Below are 12,484 nucleotides of genomic sequence, written 5' to 3'. Positions count from 1 at the left end.
GCTTATAGTCTAAAGGAAACTTACATTCTACTGGGGAGAAGGGGTAGATGGGAGGCAAAAATTTTATCAGATGGGGATGGGGCATTAAAACAACTGAGGAGTCAGAAAAGCCTTTGCCTTGTGGTGATGATGGCACTTATGCGGAGCCTTGCTACAGATTCTGAGAGACATAGATGAGACAGGAACAAATTCTAGAATTGGGCAGCATCTTATAGAGGATGGAGCCTTGGGACCTCTGATCCTGGCACTGCTACTTACTTCCTGTGTATGTGCCCTGGAGAAGCTCACAGGCTAATAGAAGACACGTCATGCTAACAACCATGTACAAATAAGATAAATACAGGGAAATTTGGAGACTATCCCAGAGAGGAGGCATTTAAGGTTAAGGAGGAGCAGAAAAGGCTTGTTGCAGAAGGTGGGATTTTAGTTGCAATTTGAAGGAAGCCAAAAAACAGAGATGAGAAGGGAGATTTCCAGGCAATGGGGAACAGACAGTGAAAACTCTTACAGTCTGGAGATCGAGTGTCTTGTGTGACAAACAGCAATTTTAACTCAAGAATAATAAATCTAAGAGAGTGGGGTGAGGGCCAGACCCAGAGAAAAGAGGTCCTGGGTTCAAATCTAACCTCAAACACTATATGTCCCTGGGAAAGTAACTTAACCCTGATTGCCTCAGTTTCCTCATCTGTAAAATGAGCTGGAGAAATAGCAGGTAGGTGGCTTAGTGGATTGAGAGCCAGGTGTAGAGATGGGAGGCCCTGGGTTCAAATGTAGCCTCAGACACTTCCTAACTGTGTGACTCTGGGCAAGTCATTTAACCCCCATTGCCTAGCCCATACCACTCTTAAACCAATACACAGTATTGATCCCAAGACAGAAGGTAAGGGTTAAAAAAAAAAGAAGAATTTATCTATTGTTTTGGTTGGTTATAAAATGAAGTGATTGTTCAGATCTCAGATCTAACATCTGGGGATGCTGCAGCCAAACATTGAGTATGGACGAGCCTTGACATTTCTGCTACAGTTTAAGATGTATTTCTAAATGGGTCTGCTTTTAAACGGAAAAACTTTATTCCAGTGATTTTAAACCCGGCTTTGTGACACTGCAGACTGTCTCGAGTTCTCCCATTCCCTCCCACCCCACCCCTTAATATTACCAAACTCCCAAAATAAAATGTCTTTCTGCTAACTTTAGCAGCGAACATAAATTGGCGCCAGACGGTACTTTAGTCAAACAAACAATGACAGACTGGAGAAGCTATGAAAGGGTGGAAATCATCTGCCGGTTGGGTTCTTGCTTTCCCCCCGATGACGACCGGCAGCCCCAAACTTGGAAGGGATCTGGGAAGAGAATGCAGAATGCAGTCAGATCTCACAGCCTGCCACGTGGTCAGTGCTTTCACAGCTTCCCACACCCACTATCACTGATGTCTTTGCTGGGGGTGAGGGTGAAGGGAGGTAGAGAGGAAGGACGGAAGGACGCTTGGGGTTACGATAACAGGCTGTGGCTGCTGAATATTTGAGTTTAGTGAAGCCACTGAATTTTTCCTTAAAAAGTATAAACTGAATAGTCTACACATTCTCCCACTGGATTGGAAAGCAGGCCACCCCTGGAAGGGGTCTGTGATAGACAAACAATCAAGTCTTCCCATGGGCACCCCAACTTGGACCTGGGCACCTCTCACCTTTACTCAACCTTGCTGTGGGTGGTGCCCTAAAATATAGGAACAGTGTCTTGGCCCTGGAATTTTCCCTTTCACCTTCCTTAAGTAACTCGATATTCAGCAATCTCTCTACAGACCACCAACCCCTCATCCTCCCCAAATTCCATGGATGCATTCTAGTCTCAGCTACTTTCCTAGCCCAGTTCAAGACAACTCTTTGAAACCACTTAGAAATTCTGGCATCTTGTAGCCTAGATGTCTATCCTTTAGAAACTAAAATATTGAGCTGAGATGAATATAAATCAATAAGTAAACAAAGAGAAAAGTGAATAAATCACTAAATTTTAAAACTTAAAAAAAAAAAGGTAAATGACTCTCACTTCAGAAATACTGAACTAGTTTGATGCAATGGGATTCTGACCTCAGAATCAAAAGACTTGGTTCCTTGTCTCCTAGCCTTGCTTTTACCATTAACTATCTTTGAGACCCTATACCTATGTTGGTGAACCTATAGCACAGGTGCCAGAAGGGACTGCTCCCTTTCTCCTCTCCACTGCACCTGAGGACATTTTTCACTTCATCCACTCCTCTGCCCTGCAGCCCATTGAGAGCACTTCCTCCTCCCCTGACTGGGATAGGGGGGTGGGAAGGGTGTGGCTCACATGCCTTGTTGGGCCTTCTGGCACTCAGTCTCTAAAAGGTGTGCCATCACTGCCCTAGACCCATAACTCTTTCCTGACCTCAGTTTTCTTATTTGTGAAATAAGGAGATTGGCATAATCTCAAAGGACCCTTCCAGCACTCAAATTCTGTGGTTTTGGTTTACCATCAGATAATAGCCCTCTCTTATAGCCAATGAAGTAAAAATTAGTTTGGTTCTTCTCTGAAACACCCTTTAAGACGTGTCATCCTTTGTTTTTGTGTGTGAGCCTGAAACATTTTCTTCCCCTTTGGGTCCCTTGAAGATGAAAGGATGTTCTCCCAACTCTCCCAAAATGCCATTGGTTTGCTGCCAAGGATGAGAACTTTGGAATATTCCTCATTTTTTAGTCTCTGGCAGAACTGACTGGGCTCCAAAATGTTATGTTGGTTCCAGCTTAGCCTAGGCTTCAAACTCAAAAACAACTGGCCTTCCAACCATCTGCCAAACTTGTTCACCAAGGGGAATGGCAAGTACTGGGACATGAAGGAGGCTTTGAGGGATAACAGCAGTTGACAGTCAGAGGAGCTTCAGAAAACCAGCATTGCCTAGCTCCAGGCTTATGGGTTCTCTCCAGTTTTGTCAGGACAGACATCTCTGGGCTTGAGAGGAGATAGAAAAAGCATTAGTTGTATGTCCTTATTAGTGATAAGAGGCAATGCTCACTTGTTTCCTGGATGCTATACTTTTGGAGTTATTTATATGGAAGGAACATGCTACCATAATCAGGAAGGCAAGGTAGAGCTTTGAGAGCAAAGAGGCAGTTCTAATAGGCTTTAAATGCCAATAGACTTAAAAAGAGCCCTGGAACCTTTTTCCTGCTCTAAGAATATCTAAAAGACAATAGATAAAAGCAGGAACATCTAGCGTCTTAGGGCTGGTTTCCTAAACTTACTCCTTTGCAATAATTGCAGAACTAGGGCTGTGACCAAAGAGTGCTAGACAATGCTAGGTGAGGAGACATCATGGCAGAACATCCCAGACCTAAGTGGTCTGGTGTCTGGTGTTCCCCTTTGTCTAGTGTTTCAAAAGAAGACTTCTATGCTGAGCTATCCTTTTAGCTGCTTGGAGTGTTAGGCACAGAGAACCCCCAAGGGTTTGGGTGAGAAAACTGTTATAAGGCCAACAACATCTGTGACCTAGATAATACCATTTGAGTTTTTCCTTATTCTTTTGGCAGCATCTCTATCAGAGGTCATGGGGACCTTGCTAGGAAGAAGAATTAATTAAGCAAGTTCCTTATGTGGAGAGTGATATGGAAAGTCTGCTCAGGTCATCCCAGGGAACCATGGCTTGGAGATCCCTCCAAGGTTGCTCAATGCCAGATTTAATGAACTTATCTTAGTTCCTTCTTCTCTCCGAAGCACCTGATTTATGTTGACTACCTTCTACTAGATACTCTTTTTTTCCCCCTTCTGGATTTTTGTGACATTCTCTTTCTTGTTTCTCATCTTGTCTCAACTCTCCATTTTAGTTTTCTTGGATCATTCATCATCAGTGTCATGCCCTTACCTATGGCTGCATTCGAAGGCTGTGTCCCAGGTCATCTCTTCTCTCTATATACCTCCTCAGTTGGTGACCTGATAACTCTCCCCTACCATGGGTTGAATTATCTCTTCTATGGGACTGACTCTCAAATCTATCTAGCCATAATTTCTCTCCTAAGTTCCAGCCCCACAATATCAGTTAACTGCTTCTTGAGCACTTCAAACTGGACGTTCTGTGGATGTCTCAATATACCCAAAGCAGAATTAATCATCTTTTCCTAAAACCTACTCTTTGGTTTGGAGGCAGCTAAGTCACTCGATGGACTGAGAGCCAGGTATAGACCAGGAGTTCCTGAGTTCAAATCTGGCTTCAAATACTAACTGTGTGACCCTGGGCAAGTCACTTAACCTCCATTGCCTGGCCCTAATCATTTTTCAGCTTTGGAACCAATACACAGTAATGATTCTTTTCTTTTTAAACCCTCACCTTCTGTCTTGGAATCAATAGTGTGTATTGGTTCCAAGGCAGATGAGTGGTAAGGGATAGGCAATGGAAGTTAAGTGACTTGTCCAATGTCACACAGCAGGGAAGTGTCTGAGCCACAGTATTGATTCTAAGAGGGAAGGTAAAGGTTTAAAAAAAAACCTCCTCTTCCTCTGAACTTCCATATTTCTGAACAAGACACTGTCATCTTTCCAGTTTACAAGATTCACAACTTTGGCATGACTGCTCATCCTCTCGCATTCCATCTTTCCAATCAGTTGCCAAATCTTGACATTCCTCCCTCCATAACATCTCTCCTAAATTCCCCCTTCTCTTTCCAAATACCAACACACTAGTTCAGGTCACCATCTCTTAGACTAGGCCAAGAGCTTCCTAATTAGTCATCCTTGCTCCAGTCTCTTCCCACTCTAGTCCAGTCCATCCCACACAGCTGCCAGAATGATTTTCCTGAAACATAGGTTTGGCCTCTAATGACCTTTCCTCTAATGAGTAAATGCCAACAGCTCCCTGTTGCCTCAATTAAAACTCCTCTGTTGGGCATTTGAAGCCATTCACAAGCTAGACCCCAACCTCTCTCTCCAACCTTATTACATACATTTACTACTCTTCCCCCACTCTACGGTCCAACCAAATGGGCACCCTTACTCATAGTATGAGCCTTCTTTTCTCTTGACCTAGCATTTGGCTTAGATGCATTCTCATCTCCACCTCTATTGTGGACTTCATGACTCTGCTCAAGCACCGCCTTCTGCAGGGAGCCCCACTCCATCTAACTCCAAAGTGCCCTCCATCCCAAAATTGTCCTGTGTGTGTGTGTGTGTGTGTGTGTGTGTACATTCTGTATATATTTAACTATATATGCATTGTCTCTCCCTCTGCCACTCTCAACTCCAAGAGAATTCATTCTGGAAATTCAAGAACTTTATTTTTAAAGACTTTTTTTTTCAATGAAAATTGGTCATTTCTCACTTCCATTTCTTGTCCTTTGCCGTCATTGATAAAACAAGAAAGACAAAACCCTTCTTACAAACGTATATTCCAGCATTGACTCAGACAAAAAGATATGGCTCAGACTAGCGCTATGACTTTTTTCCTGTGTCTTTGTATCCCCAGCATTTGGCATAGTGCCTGGCACATAGTAGGTGGTGAATATCTTTGACTGAGACAGAGCAAGAAACTTCTAGAAGAATTCTGGGATTCCAGGTTCTGACCAGAGATTGTAGCAACATCTTTCCTTCCAAACCCTGAATACTGGGAGGGGAGTAAGCGGGGGGAGGTGGACCGTGTATCCCTGGCAGAGAGACTGGGTCAGAGCTTTAAGGGGTGAGGGGATGGTGTGCAAACATTAAAAAGTTTGAGCTAATTGTTGATGGGCAGCAAAGACCCTTCCAAATGCCAAAGAATGAGATATTTTCCATCAAAGCTCTGAAGTCTGAGTCTAGCCAGGGCTTCATTTTTATTGTTATAAGGGATGAGGTCAATTGTAAGAAAATGAGCTCGTGCCCTTTGTACTAATCCCCTGCCTGGTTCCTGTTTGTTTCTAAAAGGCAGGACTGTCTCAGTCTGCCTTGGACCCATTAAACCTCCCACAAAGCTGTTTACACACTGGGCTTTGCACATAGCTACTGAGCCTGCTTGGAAAACGTGAGGGTTAGTGGGGAGGTTTGACAGCTTGATGTCAAGTCATTGATAAACATTTATTAAGCACCTGCTATGTGCCGAGCACTGGGCTAAATGTTGGGGATACAGAGAAAGGCAAAAGACAGTCCTTGCCCCCAAGGAGCTCACAGTCTATTGGGGGAAACAACACACAAAGGCTAAGTGCAAACAAACTCTACAGGACCAATTGGAAATTAACCACCAAGCAAAGACTCTTGCGTTATGGGATATAAAGAAAGGCTTCTTGTAGTGAGCAAGGTTTTCCATGAGACTTAAAGGAAGCCACAAAGTCAGGAGGCAGAGATAAGGAGGGAGGGAATTACCTACATGGGGCATACCAGTAGCTGATAAAGGGCAGGATTTGGAGTCAAAAAAGCTTAATTCTGATCTACCTCGGACATTTCCCAAGTGTGTGATCCTGGACAAATCATCCAACCTCAGTTTATTCATCTGTAAAATGTAAGAGAATAAAAATATTAAAGCACCTCCCTTCTAGGATTGTTGTGAGGCTCAGATAAAATGAATGGATGTAAACATTTTTATGCAGGGTTTTTCAAAAGGTCTTAATGCCCTTGGGTTTTTTTAAAACCCTTGACTTCTGTCATAGAATCAACTAGGATTTGAACTCAAGTCTTCCTGACTCCGGATTCATTGCTCTATCTGCTGCATCTGCCTAGCTACATTGGAAGACCACCTTGTAAGTTTGGATAGCTAAGCCCTGATTCCAACAATACTCCCCTTGCTTAGAGGTAATAGGTGGCATACTGAATAGAATGTTGAATCTGGAGTTAGAATGACCTGAGTTCAAATCCTACCTTAGGTACTTATTAACTGTATGACTCTAGGTAAATCATTTAACCTTGTTCTGCCTCAGTTTCCCAACTGTAAAATGGAAACAATAAGAGCATCTACATCCCAGGGTTATTGTGATGATCCAGGGAGATGGTATTTGTAAACCACTTTGCCAACCTTGCTTGCTATTATGATTAGATCATGTTTGGAATTTCTTCTAAAATTTTTAGTCATGGGATCATAGATTTAGAGCTGGGAAGTTTACTACAAATCATTTAGGCCCTTATTTTATAGATGAAGAAACTGAGACTTGGAGTGGTGTCTGTTGTGATTTGCCCGAGGCCATATTGCCAATAAGTGGGGGGTGCTCAGCCTCCAATGCTTGCTCCATCACCCTTGAGTCACATTGTTTCTAAACTTTAGTGACCCCCCCCTTGGAAACCTTGAACTGAATTCACTGATGGTTTTCCCTCCTTTTGACTGTGAATGACTTTGAATTGTTTGCAAAAATCCAGCCTATCTTCAGAGCTCTAATCTTTGCCTTTGCTTGTGGGCATTTTGAAGAACCACTCTTTAGACTCCAAAGGAACTCGCAGATGAATTCCCCCAAAGTTTGGATCACTGCCTGGAAAAATGAGTACACTGTAAAGGGGGTTATGCTCATTTGTGTGAGTAGGCTGCGGCATTTGTTAAATCAATCACATGGCTTTACTTCATACAACAAATAAATCTTCAGACCGCCAAATGCCCACGCCCAGCCCTGCCACCAGACCCACTTCAAGACCCAGCCCCTTCCTGGCTCTGGCATCTGACCTTGGCTCCCACCCTTCTTGGGCCCCATCAGGCTTATCTTTGCTTCCAATTCTTCCTGGCATATAATCTTGTCTGTTGCCTTCACTGCTCATTACTACCCCATTCTTTTTCCCAGAGCCACATATGGGGACCCAGAGACTTTGCACATCTACCCTTTCAGAAACATGTTAACCTTCATTCTTATCAGTAGTCAACATCGTGCTTCTTAATCATGGAGAAACCCCCTAAAAACAGCTTTTTCCAATTCCAGTGACCAGCCTGGGGTTATGCTATAAGGGGAGCACCAGCATGAACTTCAGACATGATTATGTCTCTTATCCCTCTATTAGGACTGGCTGGGTATTTCAATGGAGGCTGCCCAAGTAGATCAGCCAAGTGGTGGGATTCAGTTTCCAGTTAATTTTTAGTTTTTCTTTTTTGCTGCCCTTTGTTGAATATAATTTTGCTGCTTTTCTACATTTGGATGTGAGATTTTTATGCTCAATTATGTGGTCAGTTTTTGTGAAGGTGCCATAAACTACTGAGTAGAAGGTGTATTCCTTTCTATTCCCATCCAGAAGTGGCGAGATTCAATCAATGCTCCTCAACAGCTGCCTAGTCCCTGCAAACTGTTACTAGTCTACAAAGTTTTTAACAACCATGTTAAATGCAGGCATGTGCTTTGGACTGGGCATTTTATTATAAGGGTTTTATTTGTCTTTTTTTTTTTCTCCAATGGAGCAAGGAGATGCTTGTTAACTGAAACTGAAATGATGTGCTGTGGTTATAGAGCAGCAGTTCTCAACCTCTCAATTTGTAGCAATGAGAATACATAATGCATATCAGGTATTTACATTCCGAATCATAACTGTAGAAAAATTGCAGTTTTGAAGTAGCCACCAAAATAATTTTTTGGTTTGGGGTCACCACAACATGAGGAACTGTATTGTGGGGTATTGGTGTTAGAAAGGTTGAGAACCACTGTTATAGAGAGTCAATCAAGCTGAAGTCACCATATATATAATTTGGTTTGGGAGACACTGGGCATGACCAGATACCCCTCTTCTAATAAAAATCTTACGCAGCTCCTACTAAGCTTCAAACATTTTTGCACCATTATTCAAGGCTTCCCACAAACTTGACCCTTGAAATCTCCTTTTCAGTCTTATCCCATTATCTTCTTCCACGTATTCTGTATTGCAACAAAACTAGAGTATTCTCTGTTCTCCAAATACACTCTGCTCAATTCCTCCCTGTGCTTTAAAACCCAGTTCAAATGCCTCCTCCCTCTTGAAGACTTCTCCATTCCCCATGTCAACAGACCTCACCAAAATTTTCTTTTGCATGACTGTATTGCATTTATATAATAATGCTGTCATGTATTCACACATATTTATGTCTCAGCCTCAATCAGATTGAAAGCTTTCTGAGGACAGGAGCTGTGTCTTAAATAAACCTCCCATCTTCCCCAGGATCTAGTACAACATCGCACACTATAGACATTTAATCAATATTCGAATGGACATGAAAAGTCTCTTTCAGCTCTGAGATTCTATGACAGAAGTTCCAAGAGATGCAGGGACTGTATCTTCTACAGCAATCCTGGATACAAGGTCCAGGGTTCCTCCTCCACTATTTGAAAGGGGCAAATACCTTGAGAGGGTGACTTCTTTTCCATGCACAAGTAATTCTGTCCACCATGTTGTCTCTAGACAGTCCTGCACTATCTCCAGAGGGCAGTGAATCCTTGCTTATTGACTAACCCAACAAGGGAAGCTTCAGGGCTTTACTCAAAAGCTGTCATGGGGTGGACAACTTCCTTTGTTGCCTCAAGACTGAATCTCTTTCAAATGAGCTTGATTCAATGTTTGCTGACAATCTCTTTGCCCTCTCACAGGAAGGTGCAAAGACACCCTCTCCACAATTACAGGTCCCACTACTCAGAACACTTATGGGAGGAATGAAGGGGCATGGATGAAAGATCCCTTGGCCAAGGATGAGCGAATTTATGTTACCAATTATTACTATGGCAATACTCTCGTGGAGTTCCGGAACTTGGATAACTTTAAGCAAGGTATGCATATGGGGTTCTCCCAGGTGCTTTGGAGGACCTGTTCCCCAACAGTCCCCTGTGCCCTCTTTAGTTCAGAGGATGACTTAGTCATCCAATAGAACAGAAAGAGAAGTCAGGAGGGTTCTTTAGCATGACCATGAGAATGAGTGGTATGCATCCCTTCAGGATTGGGGCAGGGTGCCTCCCTGGGTAAGGAAGAACTTAGGAGGGTTTGGTGACAAAGACATAACATTGAGATGTGCCTTTGGGGCCTTATATCTCTTAGAGCTTCTTGTTTCTTATCATGGTTCTGAAGTAGGATCCCCAAGAGTCAAGAAGAGACATAAGAGGGGAATGGGGGTCAGCCCTGTTTCTTCTTCCTGATCATCCTTTGTCTTGATAATGGCTGTTTCTTGATCACTGCCTCTTTGTGCCCTTGTTTACAGGTCGTTGGAGCAATTCCTACAAACTCCCATATAGCTGGATTGGCACAGGCCATGTAGTATACAACGGGGCCTTTTATTATAACCGTGCCTTTACCCGCAATATCATCAAATATGACCTGAAGCAACGCTACGTGGCTGCTTGGGCAATGCTCCATGATGTAGCCTATGAGGAAGCCACACCGTGGAAATGGCGGGGTCATTCAGATGTAGACTTTGCAGTGGATGAGAATGGCTTGTGGCTTATCTACCCGGCTCTTGATGAAGAGGGCTTTAGCCAAGAGGTCATTGTCCTTAGCAAACTCAACTCTGTGGACTTGAGCACACAGAAGGAGACCACTTGGAGGACTGGGCTCCGGCGCAACTTCTATGGGAACTGCTTTGTTATCTGTGGAGTGCTCTATGCTGTGGACAGCTTTAACCAGCGCAATGCCAACATCTCCTATGCCTTTGACACCCACACCAACACCCAAATAGTACCAAGGTTGCTCTTCGAAAACGAGTACTCTTATACCACCCAGATAGACTACAATCCTAAAGATCGCCTACTTTATGCTTGGGACAATGGCCACCAGGTCACCTACCATGTGATCTTTGCCTACTGACACCTCCTCCTGTGCAAGTTGGGGCAGTAAAGGGCCACTAGCACCTTTGTGTGTGTGTGTGTGTGTGTGTGTATCTTTGTTGGTTTGTGTGCGTGTGTGTTTGTATGTGCGTGTGTGCCTTAAAGATTATTATTATTTGTACAAATTTACAAAGGGTGAAATGACAGTTTGTGTCTTTTTCTTAACATGGATTGTAGATCAATCCTTATATGTGCTGGTCTCTTCTTCCATTTTTTTAAAAGTGCAAATGTGCAGTTCTATTTGACTAGTAACCACTCTTCCTCTAACCCTAACCCTCCTTCTCCCATTGCTTATTCCCAGATTATAAAAACAGATTTCTTCATTAGATAATATAATCCATCTGGATCTGGCAAAAGGAGAGGAAGAGAAAGGTTCAAGTGGAGAAAAAAAATTTAAATATATATATAAAGAATGCTTTTTTTTAACCATGAAGACTTAAGATTGTGTTTTAAAAAGTTAAAAAAAAAATCCAACCTACAACAAATAATTTTTTTAAATAAAAATATATAAAAATAAAGAAAACAATGGACTTTTTTGCCTAATATGGCTGTAGCTGTCTGTGGATATCTATATTATAATAGTTCTCCTTGATAAGGGAGATAGTTATGGTTCTGCTTGACTGCCCTTCACTGGATAGAATCATGGATGTCTTGAGCATATCTGGAGTCTACACCCCCTGGGAGCCATTTGAAATTAAATGGCAATCCTTCCTTCTAGTTTTTTGGTACCATCTCCTCCATTTACACTATTAATCCAATCCCCTTGGCATTGTCTTGATCTCTCTCTCTCTCTCTCTCTCTCTCTCTCTCTCTCTCTCTCTCTCTCTCTCTCTCTCTCTCTCTCTCTCTCTCTCTCTCTCTCTCTCTCTCTCTCACACACACACACACACACACATACACACACACACAGTCATCTTCTCTCTCCCTGAGACTTTGCTTTGGTAGGCATTTGGCTAACTATCCCTACTTACTGCCTTCAGAGGAGATTGCTAGTCCTGAAAGAAGAGGGCTAGGGGAAATTTTAAATGGCAAAGAGATGCTTCAGCCCTACCTTCTCACGTAGTGAGAGGAGGCTCCTTAAGCAATTTCAGGAAGAACATCAGCCAGACAAGTTGAGATTGATGTGCTACAGAGGATAGAAGGCAGAACCTACAATGACCAGAAACTAACCTTGGGACTGCCCTACTGACCCTGCATCCTCTTGAAGAAACAGTTTAGACAGTCTCTGTACCCTGTTCTGCCCCCCGTCACTCACCTAGAGACTTTTCCACTGAATACAGGACAGCATCCATCTCATTCCTCCACATTCACTGGCCAGAACTCTTCCTATCTGCTTCTTGTATGTACATATCGCCAAGAAATAAATAGCCACCTGACTTTGCCTTGGTTTGGGCCTTTTTGTTTGGGTTGGACTTCCCAGAGTGGCCAAGATAGTAATAATAACAAGCTATGTTAATATATGGGGTCTTATGAGAACAAAGCTTTTCATATCTCACAGCCTTTTCAATTTGGTTCAACTCATTTCCAATTTCATATGCATGTATATGCTGCATGATGGGGATACAAGATAGAAAACCTTCAAGGAACATATCTTCTCCTTGAGGAAAACAATGAGTACCCAGATTAGTAAACAAAATACAAAGGGTGCACTGGGGGTCTCCTAAGGGACGTGGAACCTGAGTTGGGCTTTGAAGAGAGTCAGGGGTTGCCAGAGGCAGAACCCAAGAGAAGAGGGAGAGTGTTGCAGACATGGGGATGGGAGCAAC

The 12,484-nt window shown here is 43.0% G+C and overlaps 1 protein-coding gene across 2 annotated transcripts in view; it reads left to right on the top strand.

Annotated features, from left to right (window-relative positions):
* OLFML2B (olfactomedin like 2B) overlaps positions 1–12,099 on the top strand; it is a 60,818-nt gene extending 48,719 nt beyond the window's left edge. For both annotated transcript variants that reach the window (XM_056815451.1, XM_056815450.1), the window contains exons 7-8: positions 9,495–9,671; positions 10,097–12,099. In XM_056815451.1, the coding sequence (XP_056671429.1) occupies positions 9,495–9,671; positions 10,097–10,698 (779 nt within the window). In that variant the 3' untranslated portion in view covers positions 10,699–12,099. The remainder of the gene's footprint in view (positions 1–9,494; positions 9,672–10,096) is intronic.
* The last annotated feature ends 385 nt before the right edge of the window (positions 12,100–12,484 follow it).

This window comes from Monodelphis domestica, chromosome 2 (assembly GCF_027887165.1).
Source record: "Monodelphis domestica isolate mMonDom1 chromosome 2, mMonDom1.pri, whole genome shotgun sequence".
In the NCBI taxonomy this organism is placed as follows: Eukaryota; Metazoa; Chordata; class Mammalia; order Didelphimorphia; family Didelphidae; genus Monodelphis; species Monodelphis domestica.
The sequence above is the reverse complement of the archived record's forward strand: the minus strand, read 5'-3'. Positions and strand labels throughout refer to the sequence as shown.